We start from the raw sequence: 17104 nt of genomic DNA on the forward strand, positions 1-17104 counted from the left end.
TCAGTGGTTCACATTATACAGCCAATAAATCATCCTCAATCTACTGCGGGACAAGGTGAAATCCCCCCACATAAATCTGCTATTAGTTTTAGCTTGCACACAAAACAGAACTAACAGGCTGTGGATACATGAGAACAGTGTAATAACTATAAATATTTTTCAACTAACCAGGCCGTTCCAAAGAGGAAGTAGACCCATGCAATCCACAGCGGAAGGGGAAAGTGTGAGATGGAATTCTGAAGGTTAATCGGGTCCAAAATAAGCACACCCTTGTAAAGAGGTGATACCCGACCCTCGTCCAGACGTGCATGTGTGGGTCTGGTTTAGACTGATCCCCTGATTATTCTGACTCTCGACTCTGCTTGAATAAATCACTAATCCTCAATTGCTCAATCACACAGCACATACCAATTGGATATGCACTTTAACTTTCGAACATCGAACATCTTTAAAATTCCCACATAACAATCAGTGAATTTCTATAGGTACTGTAGTTTTCAGGATGCAATCTGTTGAGGAGTGTAACCCAGATCGTCTTTTGATGTCTTTAGCACTGTTAACCAAACGTCAAAAATATTTTTGTGATGTTCTTGTCATGTTAGTCTCTTAAGTGAAAAATAAGTATGGCTTTATGTTTGGTCAATATACCGCCAGATACTGATCCAAACAGAAAGTATTTGAGCAGCTTACCATTGCTATGTTACCTTTTATGGTTACCTTCTTGCTTGAAATGTTTTCAGTTTCCTTAAGTATGCGATAAAGGAGAGCATTTTCAAAATGCCATCCTAATGTGGATGAGAGGGTGTAAACGTAGCAAAATTATTGCTTTTTTAAATGAAAATATATTTGTGTGGACATAGCCTAAATTTTGTGACTATTTAAATGTTGTTGAGACATTACTTATGTAATATGTTGTAATTTAGTTTTGTACATTTTGTACTTTTTTTAGCGTGAGCTGGCGTTTCACTTAGTGTATATACTTGTTAATGATCATTAAAGGAATATTCTGGGTTCAATACAAGTTAAGTTCAATCGACAGCATTTGTGGCATAATACTGATTACCACAAAAAATTAATTTGATTTATCTCCTTTTCTTTAAAAAAAAAAAAAACACCAGTCTGGGTTACAGCAAGGCATTTACAATGGGCGTGAATGGGGCCAGTCGATAAATGCTAAAATACTCACTGTTTCAAAAGTATAGCCACAAGACAATATGCATGTTAAAATGATTTTAGTGTGATAAAATCGCTTACAAACCTTTTCTGTGTAAAGTTATAGCCAATTTTACAACAATTATACAACTTAGTTGCCAATGATACGTAACGCTGTAAACCCCCTTAAACCCTAAAAGGACCATAAAAATTACAATTTAAACAACTTTAAAGCTTAACAGAAGAATTACTGTAAGTGCTATTATAAAATTATAAGCCTCACATTTTTGCCTTTAAACCCTCCAAAAATAGTCCCATTCAATTAAGTGTCATACTGTAACCTAAATTTTAGCTTTTTTTAAAGAAAAGTTATTATTGTATTGTATTCATTTATTTTAAAACATATTTTTCATTATGTTCATTATTATTTTTGTACATATTTTTGCACACTTAAAAATATGTAACCTCTCCCAACACCCTCATGGATTTCATTTGAAATTAAATGTGCCATTAAACATTTTTCTTTGACAAAGTTATCCGTCATTTAATGATGAAAGAGCGTACCGCAATGGGATTGTGTCTGAGCGATGAACTTGGTCTCCTGCTGTCACGGCGGTTCTCTCACAAAGACCCTGTTTACAGCTGGTATTAAGATGCGTTTTGGGTGATCTGATCACAAGTGGTCAAACGCTAAATACAGGTGTAAACAGGGTTTTGATCAGATCACTAATACTACATACTCTTGTTACCAAAACGCATGTGACCACATTGTATTTGAGGTGTAAATGCTAATCTGTCCTGATGCATCCCGGACAGAAGCAAAGCACCATCCCTCACCTGTCAATCAAACACTGTGCTAAAACAAGAGTTTTAAGCTTTGTCGGTTACGTGTGGCTTTAAAAATAAATAAATAAATGTCCAATCTGAAATTTTTAAAAAGCGCAGCAAATGCACAGAATTTTATTTTTCCATGTGCCTGATTTCAGCATGCAATGAAACAGATAAGAAGCACATATATCTGAAGCTCAGCTAATACAGGTACTCCACATAATTCTGCTTCAGTTGCCACGTTTGTGCTTATATTAAATTTCAGTGCTATGTCAGCATAAGAAAAATGCTAAATAAATAGCAAATTAAGAAACTCACAAACTTTGTAGAGGAGACAGAACTTTTTCTTCATTTATTTGATGCAGATTACTGATGAAAGTTAAACTAAACGTGCAGCTGATGCGCATGACGCATTTAACCTACGACAAGTTCTGAGGGGAAAAATACTTACAATGGGCAGTCACTTGGAATCAAATAATAAATCACATCTATAAAATGTACTGCCTGGCATTAGCATAATCACAGAAGCGAACTCTGTTTTATTTGTATAAATTTCTGGAATTGAAGATCGGATTTATATCCGTTTGGCGGAGACAAACTTATGTGACCAAGTGTAAATGGAGTGTGCTTATTCAATCAGATAGCAATCCGATCAGAAAAATGCATTAAGTTACCAAGTGTAAATACCCCCCAGAGACCCTGCACTTGAAATCTGAACACCAGTGATAACAGGAGACGCAGTTGAGTGACCAAGTGTAAACAGCGATATGTCTCGCCTGACCACATGTGATCGGAATACCTGAGACGCATCTTAATACCAGGTGTAAAAAGGGTTAAGGGTTCAGACCATTTTAGTTCAGGGGGCATATCAGAATATTTTATTGGTTAACTTATCAAAATATCAGTGTTACGCCACCCGAAGACATAATCACATACATTATACACAACTGATGATGCCAGTGATTGTATACTCTGATACACAACTAGGCACACATGTATTTGGAGTCACAGAGGACGATGAAACTCCTAGCCAGCGCCATAACAAAAAAGTTCCAATGACCCTCCATCTACTGTATATAACTGACTTCACGGTGAAATGGATATTTAATTGGAGCCCTCGTCACATATTACCAGCCGTTTCCCCCCCTTTACCCCTTCACAAGCCGCAGAAGTTCCTATTCTGTTCCTATTTTTATGTACAAGTGATCTCAATTAAGGACCTCCATGAAGGCTAGAGGCGGCAGACAGTCATGCCAATGAGAGCAAAAAGGAAATTGTCTTCGTAGCCACCCCCCACCCCCTCCTTCATCACCACTACCACCACTGCCACAGCACCCCCCACCCCCGCTCCCTCCTCCCACTTTCCATACTGAACTGCCATAAAGAACACAGCACTCATCCAAAACCACTCCACACACAGAGAGCACTCGCTTTCATGATATTTCAGGGTGATCTCATTAATATTCATAGTGACTCGTACCTAACGTTGTAAACATACATTTTTGTCAATTTGGATAGACAATGAAACATAAAATATCAACATATGTTTTTACATATGCACAGCTTTAGAGATGCAAATCTTTACAAGTCCTCTGACGACTGGTCAGAACAGAAATTGACGGAACCTTTGCATGGGTACCGCTGCAGGTAAATGGGTTCAATACACAAACCAGTAGCAGGACTTTCATTTATTAGTAAATGCTAGAGAAACCCTTTTTGAATGGCATTTTTTTTTAATTGATGGAATAAAATTTTGTATTTATAAAATGTATTTTGTTCATGTTTTTTCAAAGGAAAGATAACCATAAATGATAATGAAAGCCAAAATATTAAATGCCATGGATTAATATTTACTGAGGGATCCATTATTTTGTAGAGGGGGGACAAAATGGCAATTTTCACCTATGATTTGGAGCAAAACTACAGGTCAAAAATTATCTTAGAAAGGTGGCAGCATCATTATTTTATTACTTTATTTTATTTTACAATAGTAACCTATTGAAGTCACCATGGTATTTATTTATTTATTTTGCTATTATGGTTTAACTACAAAAACTGTATAATGGTAAATGTAGTAAAACCATCTTTAATTTTCAAAAGGGGATGTTACACTAATTAAATGTATGACTATCAGGTGATATTATTGAATTAAAAAATATATCAAAAAATATATATATTCTTCTTTTAATAGCCTTAATGTTGTAAGCTTGCAGATTGGGAAGTAGTTTCAAATTAGCTTCCAATAACACTGCACCCTGGATATTTACCTCCAAATGGAAATCACCCCATCCTTTCCCATTTTCTCCCATTTTGCCACAGACTATATGACCATAATAGGGGGCATTTTGCTCTGGTAAAGCAAATATTACTGTATGTCTTTCTGGCAACTCTGGCCTTAAAGTCCTCATGGTCTGCAGTAATGATGTCACTAACCAGTCAATGACAAATGGTAATTATGGTCTCTCGATTAAATCTAGGGGTTGAAAGGAGGTCTTCCTGGTGAGGTAAGGGGTATGAATTCTGATTCTGTATACGAATCATCACCATCACTCTTGCTCTCTCTCCAGAAGCCTGCCAAGGATGGAAAGTAACTATTTAAAATTGGAAGCCTCCATTGCCCCATCAAATTGCTCCCCACATATAAAGCCATAATTAAGTGTCTCAAAAATGCACCACTGTGAAATGAAGCCCTGATCCAGGGACTTAAGTGGCTGTACTTTTCCTCTCAACCGACGAAAGAATGCGGGACGAGAAAAAAAATTGCATTGAAAAACACTCATGTAGCACGTTACATAATCCCAAGGCTTTATGAATCTGAATTGGAGTCATTTGGATATCATTAAAGCCCTGGAGCTCAGTGTCTTTTCATGTTTACATTACCAGTCAACAATGGGTTCTTTGTCCCATATCATCACTTATAATACAACATGGATCACCATCAAGGGGGAAAAGTGTTGTCGGCTGATTTTTGCATGACTACCTGTCTGGTTGTGTTGAAATCGGCCTGACAGGACCTCTTTCAGTAGACTTCACCCAAATGCCAGTTTGATGAGCTAGCTGCACTGGATTATGCTGTCAACTCCATTACAAGCTCAGTGTGTCATGCCATCAGTAGTTTAAGGTTCTGTTACATTCGGCTTATCACATCATCAATGTTTGAGCTGGGTCTGATCCAGCTTGAGTGTCTGGTGACAAAAAGCTCAGAATAGCATGCAGTAATCCCAGGTTCTTGCTCGGTGGATGGCTTCTAACCCCTCATCTTTGTAGCACATCATAGCCAGCTGTGTGGACTCCTCTTGGCTCATTAGGAGATCAAACGAGACGCCCAAAAAGAAGTGGGCAGAGTCCTGCTCTCGAGGACTTACAGTGAGCGACGTTAAATTGCGTGCGTTTGCTGCGTGTCGATATTGCTGGCAGATGGTGGCCATACTGTATGGCAAAGTGAATTCAGATGTGACAAATGCTCTTTGATATCTTTCTGTCTGTACTGTACATGATTTAACACGCTTCTCTGTTTGGACATGTATACAGTCGCTTTGTTTCTCTTATTAAGTTTTATTTGCACCATTGTTTTATTGATAGCCACGATTTGCTCGTGTGTCTGATTGACTGCATGCGTGAAGACTGTATGGTGTCCATCTGCGAGGAATTATTATCAGGACTGTCTCCGAAAGAAAAATATAAATCATCTCCTTTTCCATCAAGATTTATTAAACAAATCAGTGATTGAAAGAGCAATAATCAGACAAACCTGAAATCCATGACTGTTTGAATAATACACAGAGTAATTTTCACTTGGATTTGTTTAATACCTTTGTGACTTTCATTGCAGCTACTCTGATTTATCATTTTTTTTATAAATTGGAAATGGATCTTTATTAATGACGGCCAATCTTGAACATATTTTTGCTTCTCGGGGAAACAGAGAGGGAGTGCAACTCAATCACGACTTGTATAACTCAAGCTAAATTTTTTTGCTCTTAACGATGTGCCAGATGCATGTCAGTGCTTCCTGAAACTTTTTCTATCCCTCCCACATACAAGACACACACACATTGTGCCCGAGAGGCCACTACCACCCACTCATGCCACCCAGCAAGACTTTCATACAGTAAATATCAGATATTTGCCCCATTTTGAAGCTTCATATGGAAAGAAAGAGGGGATTTGCTTGTTTCAAATCTGTAAGTTATAAATCTGTGTTCCTGAACAAGCTATCAGTCCATAATCATCACTTTTGGATGTAGTAAGTTTTGCCGTTGATTTTGTTTGACTGTTTATTTTTTCATGCCAACTAACTGATAGTATCTTGTATGAGAAGCAGACCTACTTATACCAAAAATCTAAAGTTTGGAAACTCTTGAATTAATTAGTTTCTCATTATCTTAACCTTTTGATCTTAAGGCTTTTGCTTAAAGCTTAAAATTAGTTTTAGACAAATATATATTGTGAATACATATGAATTTCTTGACAAAACAAAAAATGTACTTATTTATTCATTTTAAATAGATGTGTCATTCTGAGTCAACTCAACCAGAGGTCCACCACACAAAATTTCATTTTTGATCATTTTGCTGGTGAAGGAAATGCATAAATGATGATCACAGCGAAAATATTAAATGCCATGGAACATTATTATTGAGTAATTCATCATTTTGTAGCGGGGGCTCAAAATTACAATTTTCACCTATGATTTTGGAGCAAAACTATAGTTTATACAGGTTAAAATAAATAACCTTAGAAAAGTGGCAGCTTCGTTATTTTATTTTTACAAAGATTTGGGTAGGCCTATTACTAAAATGAGTTGAGTTCAACCTCCCTTATTGCACTATACGCCAATGGTGTGACTCCAAAAAATGTGGGTGGGAAAAAAAAACTTTTATGTGTCATTTTTCCAAGGTTGGAGTCCCTATAACTCCAAAAGTATTAAATATATCTTAATATCCTTTTATATTCTGGTTCAGAACAAACTCATTTGTTTGTATCTTCATTTTAAGGCCCTATATGGTTAAATCCCAGAGATATGGGGCTCTCAATGTAGCTCCATCTATAAATTGTTTCATTTCATACATTTATATATATATATATATATATATATATATATATATATATATATATATATATATATATATATATATAGTGATAAAGAATGAGTAGGTGTGTCCACATTTTCACTGGCAGTATACTTACCTAAAGGTCATACTGTTTTGCTAAGAGATAACTGTATACATCATATACAGTGTTTTAGGTCCAAGTCCTTTCTTTCTTCTTCAGGAACTCGGTCTAAGCATCTATTAATTTCTGTTGTACTAAAAGATTACAATAAAATCTTAAAACCAAAGGAGAAGGGTACAAACAGAAACATCTGACAGATTTTGTTTGACAGCTGTCACTGGTTTGACGTCCTCTGGTTTATGTTTTCTCTCATACAGTTCTGCCAAAAATAATTAGATGCCTTATTCATACCCCATTCTGTTTTCTGGTTATGCATGCATTCCCATCAAAATTATACACCTATTATTTGGATATTTTTTAAATGTGTGAAACATACTGAAACACTTATGACTTTGGTTAATCACTAGCATGTCAAGTCAGAGGGAGAGATTGCCATCTACAGTATCAGTGAGAGAGTCCATGTACTTTTACAGCAATCCATAGTGTTTTCATGCTCATTAGATCATAAGTATTTTACTTTCAGTGGCAGAACATGGAAAGCAGTAGATACACTGTTCAGACAGACAGTCAAGAGAAACTTTGCCCAAAGGGTGTTAAAATTGCTGCCTATTCATTCTGCAATTTATGCAGTAGATTAATAAAACGTGTATGTGTTAAAAGTGTATGTATTTTATGATTCAGAAAATATTCTATAATTATATCTCCCTCGAATGATCTTAACATGTATCTTTGACTCCACTCCACTTAAGTCTCCAAATGAATGTCTAAATACTTTTGTCACACAGTGTATCAGTAACAATATTTGATTGTTAAAACAATATTTTTGTTTTGTGCCTCATAATTGTTTTACTTTTAAACTTTGCTGAAAAGCCTGTAATAGGCTGTTTAATGCAGGAGTAGATTTAATGAGAGGTGTAGATTTTGTTTAGGTGGTTGTGCTGATGGGGACATGATCCCCTGTCATCCCCAATGATCACATGAATCCTGTGCCATTGTAATACTGGCAGGTTCCATTGTGACAATTAACCCTATGTGACAACATGCCCCACTATTGGAGCAAGTTCTCACATAAGGTCAGTGTGTGTTCAATGAAATGTACCTTTTTTTCCTGGGTAATTCAAACACTTTTTCTCTTTAAAGGGATAGTTCACCCAAAAATGAAAATTATCTAATTTACTCACCCTCATGCTATCCCAGATGTGAATGAATTTCTTTCTTCAGCAGAACACAATTATGATTTTTAGAAGAATATTTCAGATCTGTAGGTTCATACAATGGGTGAATAGGTGCCAAAATTTTGATGCTCCAAAAAGGATATAAAGTCATCATAAAAGTAATCCATACAACTCCAGTGTTTTAATACATATCTTCAGAAGTGATATGATAGGTGTGGGTGAGAAACAGATCAACATTTAAGTCCTTTTTTGCTAGAAATTCTTCTCCCTCCCCAGTAGGGGACGGTATGCATGAAGAATGTTAATCACCAAAAACACAAGAAGACAAATGTAAATGTGATCTGTTTCTCACACACACCTAATGCTTCTGAAGATACTGATTTAACCACTGGAGTCTTATGGATTACTTGGATTATTTTGGCACCCACTCACTTTGTATGGACCAAAAGAGCTGAGAAATTCTTCAAAAATCTTCATTTGAGTTCAGCAGATGAAAAAAGTCATACACATCTGGGATGGCATAAGGGTGAGTAAATGATGAGAGAATTTTCCTTTTGGGGTGAACTTACCTTTAAAGGGCCATTCGAGTATTTACAATTATGGGTTGAAATTAACATATGCATTCCATTACATGCTCAGGCACCAAGAAAAAAAAACACTAAAAGTGTCTATTATACAATATTTTGCATTGTTATCATTGAAAAATATTGTAATCATTATTAGGTCTCCCCTAAAGTAAAAACAATACTCTCTGCCTTCCAAATTGTGCAGGTATCTGTTTTCCAGTATCCTAAAACCACAACATGTGCATCGCAATTCATCTCCTAATAATCACCATTAATGGCTTTAATTTCTGTGTATGAATATTTCTTTGCCATTATGCACAGAAAAAGAAAAGTGCCTAGACTAATTCAATAAAGTCCTTATCGTGACTTATTTGAGGCACAACATAAAAATTAAATTAATTTTTCAGTAATTTAATCTATTCAGCAATTGGAAAATCCAAGTGTTCTGAAACTGACAGAGGCATTTTCCCCCGTTTTCAATCAAACCTGTTACTTAATAATAAAAATAACCAGAGTTATATGGAGATAAATGCTCAGAATGACTAGTTGAGTTTTTATGATGTGACCAAGATATCACGTGTTAAAGTGGTATCAGTGTAACGATTGCATGAAGCTGGAACTATATGAACCACAAAAAAGAAATCTCTATCTTCAAAGACCAACCACATTGGAAGCATTTTGCCTCCTGAACTCTTTTCATCTTGTGATGCATGCGCTTTCCAAAAAGTAGCACAATTTCAAAGGACTTCACTGATCTATACCAGAGACAAAATATCAAATAAACATGACGTTTTATTTATTTATTATTATCAATGTTAATATGATATATGTTATTTAAATGTTATAAAATCCCACTGTCTTGACTCTTCACAATTTTCTCCAGACTGAAAGCGACTGCGCACCAGTGCGCTCCAGTCCCACTTGTGGCACTAAAGGTTTTCCGAATTATTTCCGAGACATCGGTCTAATCTGTTATGATTAGATCCACGCAATCTCATAACATTTTTGGAAAGCTAACCAAATCATACAAATTCTTCTCGCGACGGTGAATTAATTCTTTTAATACAGGAAAACGTAGTTAATGACGACTGCGCACAAAGCGCCAATTGAAGTCTGGTTGAGTGTGTGTAATCCGCAGCACTTCCGAATCTCATCGCATACTGGCAGCGTTGCGCGTACGGAGAGGGACTCGCAGCAGAGGAGATACTTTTGTCTTTAGGGCTGTCTGGCTCGTCTTACCTCTCTTTGGCTAAATTAGACTGTTGTGATGCGCATTCCCGTAGATCCCAGCGCCGGACGGAGGTTCAGTCCGCCGGTGTCGGTGAAGATGAACGATGTGAACTCCAGCGCGGGACACCAGCTGCAGCAGGATGGCGCGGTGGTGCCAAGACTCCGTGCGCAAGAGAACCGCTCCATGGCCGAGATCATCGCCGACCACCCCGCCGAACTGGTCCGAACCGACAGTCCAAACTTTCTCTGCTCGGTTCTGCCTTCTCATTGGAGATGTAATAAAACCCTACCGGTTGCTTATAAGGTACGGACTTGTTTTTACACTTTCGGAGATGGGTTGTTTGGAAAACGCTTTAATTTTTATGAAAGCGCGCAAAAACGCACTTGTCAAACTTTTCATTCGTGTTAATGTAACATTGTGGTTAAATTAGAAATTGTCGAATAGGCCTAATACTAAAGTATAGTAATTTAATTATTTCCTGGGCTTTTCATAGTTACAGATAGATCCTCTTAGCATTACAGTAGCCTCATTTATTAGAGTGACATGTAATACGTGTATTATACGTGTACTATATACTATAATATATACATAATATTATAGAACAACTACATATAACGTGTTATTGTTTTATGTTAGATTTTGTGTCAGTATAACTTTATAAAGTGGAAAATATGAGGCTTGTGCAAGTCGATTTTTTTTTTTTTTTTTTTTGCAGCTTTAACACTATAATACACTTGACAAATAAGAAAGTGATTAAACAATAATTCAACAGGCTAATTAATAAAAACATATTTAAACTACATTAATAAGTATATAATTCACCAAAACATTTAAACAATGTGCTGTTTAAATATAAATTATAGTATTTGCTGGAGAACCATTATTTGTATTCTCTATCCCTTTAGGAACAGCATTCAGCATTAATTTAATTTTCAAACGAAAAGTGTAATTTTATTAATTTTAGTCAATTTTGCTGACTTTGTTTATTTGCGTAGTTATGCTTTCAGAATTATATAGCTTCCCTGAGTCAATGAAATCAATCGTTCACTTAAAACTGTAGTAAGAGTGTGTGAACAGCCCTTTCCTCTTAATATCACACCTCGGTGATATTAATCCTCTTTTTCATAAGAAATTATTAAATTGTTCTGACATTATTCACTGTTTGATGTGTAACTAGCCTGTGGCAGAATCTTGGCTCATGTGTTTTTGGTCAGGCCTGTGCAGGTGTGTTTAACTAGGTAATTGGCAAATAAGCCGGTAATGATGAAATAGCAAGAATTGCGAGAACATATGCAAATACGTGCCCTTTGGTGCAACACAAGGTGACTTATATTTTGACTGTACTTTAGGGAATTTAATGTAACCCAGGTTTTACAAACATAAGTTAAATAAACATAATGACGACGACAGACAAACACACAGCATAAACAGCCTGTAAAATCAAAATAGGATGTACAATAATAGAATTCTGAAAAATTTACATGGATTGTCCATCTCATGGTATATTATGGTAGATTTATTTCAGAACGTATTTTTTTTTCTAGGCACTCCCACAAACCCCAACTTAGACAGCATCAATCATGTCACTGTTTTATATATTTTTATGTGCATAAACGTGCATATTGAGAAATATAATTTTTTAGATAGACTTCACCTGTCTAATGAAGCTGTTGAACAGAATGTCTTGCATTTGTGCTCCTACACAGTTTGCAATGAAACATTTATTTGAAATGCAGCAATTCTGTGGTCATTGTTTTTTATGCAGGTTGTGGCCCTCGGAGAGGTTCCTGATGGGACGGTGGTCACAGTGATGGCTGGGAATGATGAGAACTATTCAGCTGAGCTCAGGAATGCCTCAGGTGTCATGAAGAACCAGGTGGCCCGCTTCAACGACCTGCGCTTTGTGGGCCGAAGTGGAAGAGGTTCGTCCACCTTTTCATGATTGTTGGAATTTTTGAAAACCCTTATCACGCACATTCCACAAGGATGTGTGTTCAGAACCAGGATGGTTAAGGAGTTTTTTGACCATTTCTCATTTATCAACATTGTGTTTGTGCTGACTGGTGCTGAAACGAAAAGGAGTCATTTGCTCAACTGACGCCAATTGCATGTTAGCATTTAACTGCACACTACCAATGAAAAGTTTGATAACACCTACTCATTCTTTATTATTACTATTTTTCACATTTTTCACATTTTAGAATAATAACAAAGTCATTAAAACTATGAAATAACACAGATTGAAGTTTGTACATTTTGTAGTGACCAAAAATGTCAACCAACTTCATGAGTTGCATCCTGTAATGCTTTTTACTATAAACAGTATTGAAGGAGTTCCCATGTAAGCTGGGCAGTTGTTGGCTGATTTTCCTTAATTATTTCTGTCCAACTCATCCATTTAAAATAACTAAAAAAATGACAAATGGCATGAATAAATTAAAATGTAAGTTATGTAAAGAAATTCATTCATAGTCACGATTTCTATCTGTCTTTAAAACTAATTTCAAGCATTTAAGCATGAGATCAACAGGTTTGTAAGATCATGAAAAACATACTTTCAGTCAAGTGTGTCCAAACTTTTGACTGGTATTTTCAAGACCTTTAAAATTGTACCAGCTTCTGTTTACACAAGCTTAGCTTCTTAATTCATTGAGAGAGTTTGTATTGTTACCCTATGATTTTGTTGTATTAGGCTTAATCATTTAATATTTACCTTGCACAATGTGATGTGGAGGAATCCTCCAGGGAGATTTTGTAACAAGCATGAGGTCATACAGGGACACATGACATTCTTAGAATAATTATAGTCAGTCTGTGTACTCAGCTATCAGTTACGAACCACATCACCACACTGCCGGTAAGAACGCACTCATTAAATTACAGGTCTATGTGCGTTCTGTACTAAGGTTTCTCATACGATTAACGGTAACTTGCCCACCTAACGTTCATATGTGTGTTATATAATTTTGGTTTAGTTATGAAGGTTGTTTGAAACACTTGAATTCTGCCTATCACCCAGATCATTTTATCAAAGGTGCAGTGTGTAATTCTGCACCATCAACGTCGTCATTCGGAGTTGCAAAAATAATTACAAACAGGTTTCCCGAACACTCGTCTTGTCTGGCATTGGTTGGACAAACAGATAACCGCGCCCAGCATGATCTCATGAAAATTATGAGACTGTGGCAACACTTTTGCAACACGGATTGTCCAGTTCTGAAGTGAAATGTCACTGTGTGACGCTAAAAGCGAGTTAAATGTTCTCCCAGACAGATGAGGTTTTAAATCAACAAAACCTACCTTTAACTAACCTTTAACCTAAGTCTAACCGATAGTGTCATAACAGCAATTGTAAGATGAAAAACGTGATCACACAATTTTGTGGTGCTTCTGTGACACCTTCAACTCACATGTCGACTCGCGTGTTCTCCAGGACTCGTACCCCATTCCTTTGCATTGCAAGAGACAAACTTGTAAATGTATTTGGTTATGTAATGCAAACATTAAAATGTATTGCTTTACAAGTCATACGCTATAGCAGTGGTTCTCAACCTTTCAAAGACCAACCACATTGGAGAATCACTGATTCTCACAGAGCTGCGCGTTTAAGAGCTCGAGGCCGGTCTGCGAGTAAAAACGTACCTTCTTTGCCTTGCACTGGTCTGTCCATTGAGCCGTATCCATCTACAGAGCCATACAGGTGCATTAGCGGAGGTTGTGTCTCTGCCTTTGTATTTGACGCTGCTAAACCAGATACTTCAGATGTGTCGCTAGACTTCAAAATCAGATGAACCGCGGAACAAATGCGTACCAAGCCGTATAATTGAGAACCAACTGATATACTCCAAGTCTAGTTAAACGTTTTAATGCAAAGAGGAACTTGACGATAGATTTGTTTATTATGAGTGATAAACGCCCCCCATTTGTAACCAAACGCCTCCCTCTCTACTAATATGCTCTCAGCGCCCCCTGGCGTCCTTTGAATGCCCCCGTTGAGAACCCCTGCGCTATAGTAAAAGTGTTTTAATGTCATAAGATAGCATTGTGTGAGGACTAGGGTGAAAAATAATGTAGGTGTTAAAGAACTTATGATCTGGCGTTTTAATCGTGATTTGTGTGAAAGTGATAAAAGTCACTGTTGTTGTAGCACCTCTAGTGTTCATTTCACCAGGAAACTGCCACGATACGTGCAACGGCCACGTAAAAATAATTTTGCAAAAATGTAGGTATACTGCATTAATGTGGTTCTATGAGACCAGGTAGACCACGTCCCAAACTCACGCCATTGGTCGGGCTAATATTGCTTTGTTGGGCTGGTCTGGATGCTCGAACAAAAATAAATGTTTTGGTAGTGGCACAAAGTGTTTAAACATTTTGGGGGAATCAACCTATGAATAAATTAATGTTGTCTGCATATTAAACTGATAAAGGATAAAGTATTTTAGCACTGAAAGAAATTACACACATCAAGACCACAAAAGTCTTGTATTGTTTAAAGCTTGCACACTCCTTACAAAGATCAAACAACAAGGTTCTTTCGGTTCTTCCAAATATTAGATTCTTAAAGCTTCATGATTTATGACACTTGAGATTTATTTGATTTTCCAAAGATTCTAAGGGAACCAGTGCCGTTTCTAGCTTGTATGGTGCCCTGGGCGAACCCCCCTTCAGCACACACACCAAACACACACACACTAACAATATTTTTTTGGGGGGGATGCCCAATTTACCGGGGGGACCCAGGGGGCATGGGTGGTGCCGCGCTTGCCACCCAATTTAGCCGGCTGGGGGGTTTGGATTGGGTTGGGTTGGGTTCGTGCCGCCTGCACTTGCCACCCCCAGCATGTCAGCCCTGCCCATGTCGCCCATTCTTAAATCCCCCACTGAAGGGAACGAAGACATGCCATATATTGTATTACCAATATGTTCAATTTATTTTTACATTATCAGAGCCATTTGGTGTTATTTCAATATTTTATGATTGAGAGTTTTATGAAATCAGTGTCAGCAGATTTGTGGTGCTGAGGTTCCATGTGTCTTGCCAGCTGTTTCCCAGCGTTGCCAAAGTATTCCGCCCACTACTTCCTGTCTCCCCAGCAAACCAGGGGCATTCATGAGCAAGAACCAGTGGAGCGTTATGTTAATCCCTTGTTCCCTTGCTTTAAACCACCGGAGAGCACAAATTGTCTGGAATTTTTGTTAGGGAAATGATATGTCGGCCGAAGGTCAAGTTTGCCAATACCACACTTTAGTGTGGTACAATTCTGAGCTTAACATTCCAAGCAGCCTACGGTCCTCTTTATGGGCAGTTGACAAACAACATGTCCATAAACCAACCTGGTCTCATAGAATCACGTTACTGTACCTATATTTTTACAAAATTATTTTAACGTGGCTCGTTATATGTACATTATCGGCACTGGAGGCACTAAAACAACAATGAATTTTATTCCCTTCCCCACAAATGAACACTTAATTTTTGCCCTGTTCCTCACACAATGCTATCTTATGACATCAAAACACTTTTACTATAGTAATAGTAAAAAGGCAATACATTTAAAAAAAACAGTTATTATTTGTGCAATTCCGTTTGTTGCCACTAGTGGCGCAGAAATTATACACTTCACCTTTAAGTTTTTCACCATTTTTAACCACACTTGTGCTTTCACTTGTTTATTTTAAAAGGTTCTCCAATGTTACAAATGAATGTATTAAAATATAAATATTCCATGCAGCCTCTAAATTTATATGAGGCCATAAAAGCTCCATATAAAAGATTTTTAAATAATTAATGCTGTTTAAAATAGTTTAAGGAGGAGTACAGCATGTCACACTGCAAAACATGTAAAATTCCCAAATTAATTTTATGTTCACTACCCTTATGTACAGTTTTATCCCATAAAAAAATTAAAAAACATATAAAATAAAATACAAAATTCAGGAAGTTTATGCTGTATTCATGTGTCTACTGCTGATTCCTAATTGATTAAATCTATAAATATCCCTAAAAATATTAAGCTTATGGAGTCTTGTCTGAGCATGGCAGCTGCTTTAACAGTGAGTAAAACCCTTAAACATTTGTGTGTTTGCACAGGGAAGAGCTTCACCCTGACCATTACAGTATTCACAAACCCACCGCAAGTGGCCACTTACCACAGAGCCATTAAGGTCACGGTGGACGGGCCGCGAGAACCCAGGAGTGAGTACACCTTATATTACATAATGCTGTGACTAACCACATCCATGAGTCATGTCATCACATTCACCACTCTTTCAGGCCACAATCGCTCCTCATCAAAGGTTTGTGGTCATTCGATGCATGTGCTGTTGACTGATTTTTTTATCTGATTTCATGAAATCATTGCAGAAGAAATTCAAACAAGATATAAAACAAAGGCAACTTGAGTAAACACAAAATACAGTTTTCAAATATATTATATACATAAATATTTTTTATTTTTATTTTTTATTATTGAAGCAAAAAAGTTATCCAACACCTATATCACCCATGTGAAAAACGAACTGCCCCCTTTAACTTCATAGCTGGTTGTGCCACCTTTAGCAGCAACCACTGCAACCAAACGCTTCCGATAACTGGAGATCAGTCTTTCACAACACCGTGGTGGAATTTTTTATGTTAGTTCAGCCACATTGGAGGGTTTTCGAGCATGAACTGCCCGTTTAAGGTCCTGCCACAGCATCTCAATTGGGTTCAAGTCAGGACTTTGACTAGGCCACTCCAAAACTTTAATTTAGCTTCTTTTGAGCCATTCAGAGGTGGACTTACTCCTATTCTTTGGATCATTGTCTTGCTGCATAATCCTGTTGCGCTTGAGCTTCAACTCATGGACTGATGACCGGACGTTCTCCTTTAAGATTTTCTGGTAGAGAGCAGAATTCATGTTTCCCTCAACTGCAAGTTGCCCTGAAGCAGCAAAGCATCCCCACACCATCACACTACCACCACCATACTTGAC

General features: G+C 37.1%; 1 protein-coding gene across 4 annotated transcripts in view; it reads left to right on the top strand.

Moving 5' to 3' along the window:
* The window catches only part of LOC127415663 (runt-related transcription factor 2-like), a 61841-nt gene that overhangs the window by 16826 nt on the left and 27911 nt on the right, over nt 1–17104 (top strand). For all 4 annotated transcript variants that reach the window (XM_051654467.1, XM_051654469.1, XM_051654470.1 and 1 more), the window contains exons 3-5: nt 10180–10430; nt 11893–12049; nt 16222–16326. In XM_051654467.1, coding sequence (XP_051510427.1) covers nt 10180–10430; nt 11893–12049; nt 16222–16326 — 513 coding nt within the window. The remainder of the gene's footprint in view (nt 1–10179; nt 10431–11892; nt 12050–16221; nt 16327–17104) is intronic.

Source organism: Myxocyprinus asiaticus, chromosome 25, assembly GCF_019703515.2.
Source record: "Myxocyprinus asiaticus isolate MX2 ecotype Aquarium Trade chromosome 25, UBuf_Myxa_2, whole genome shotgun sequence".
NCBI classification, from domain to species: domain Eukaryota; kingdom Metazoa; phylum Chordata; class Actinopteri; order Cypriniformes; family Catostomidae; genus Myxocyprinus; species Myxocyprinus asiaticus.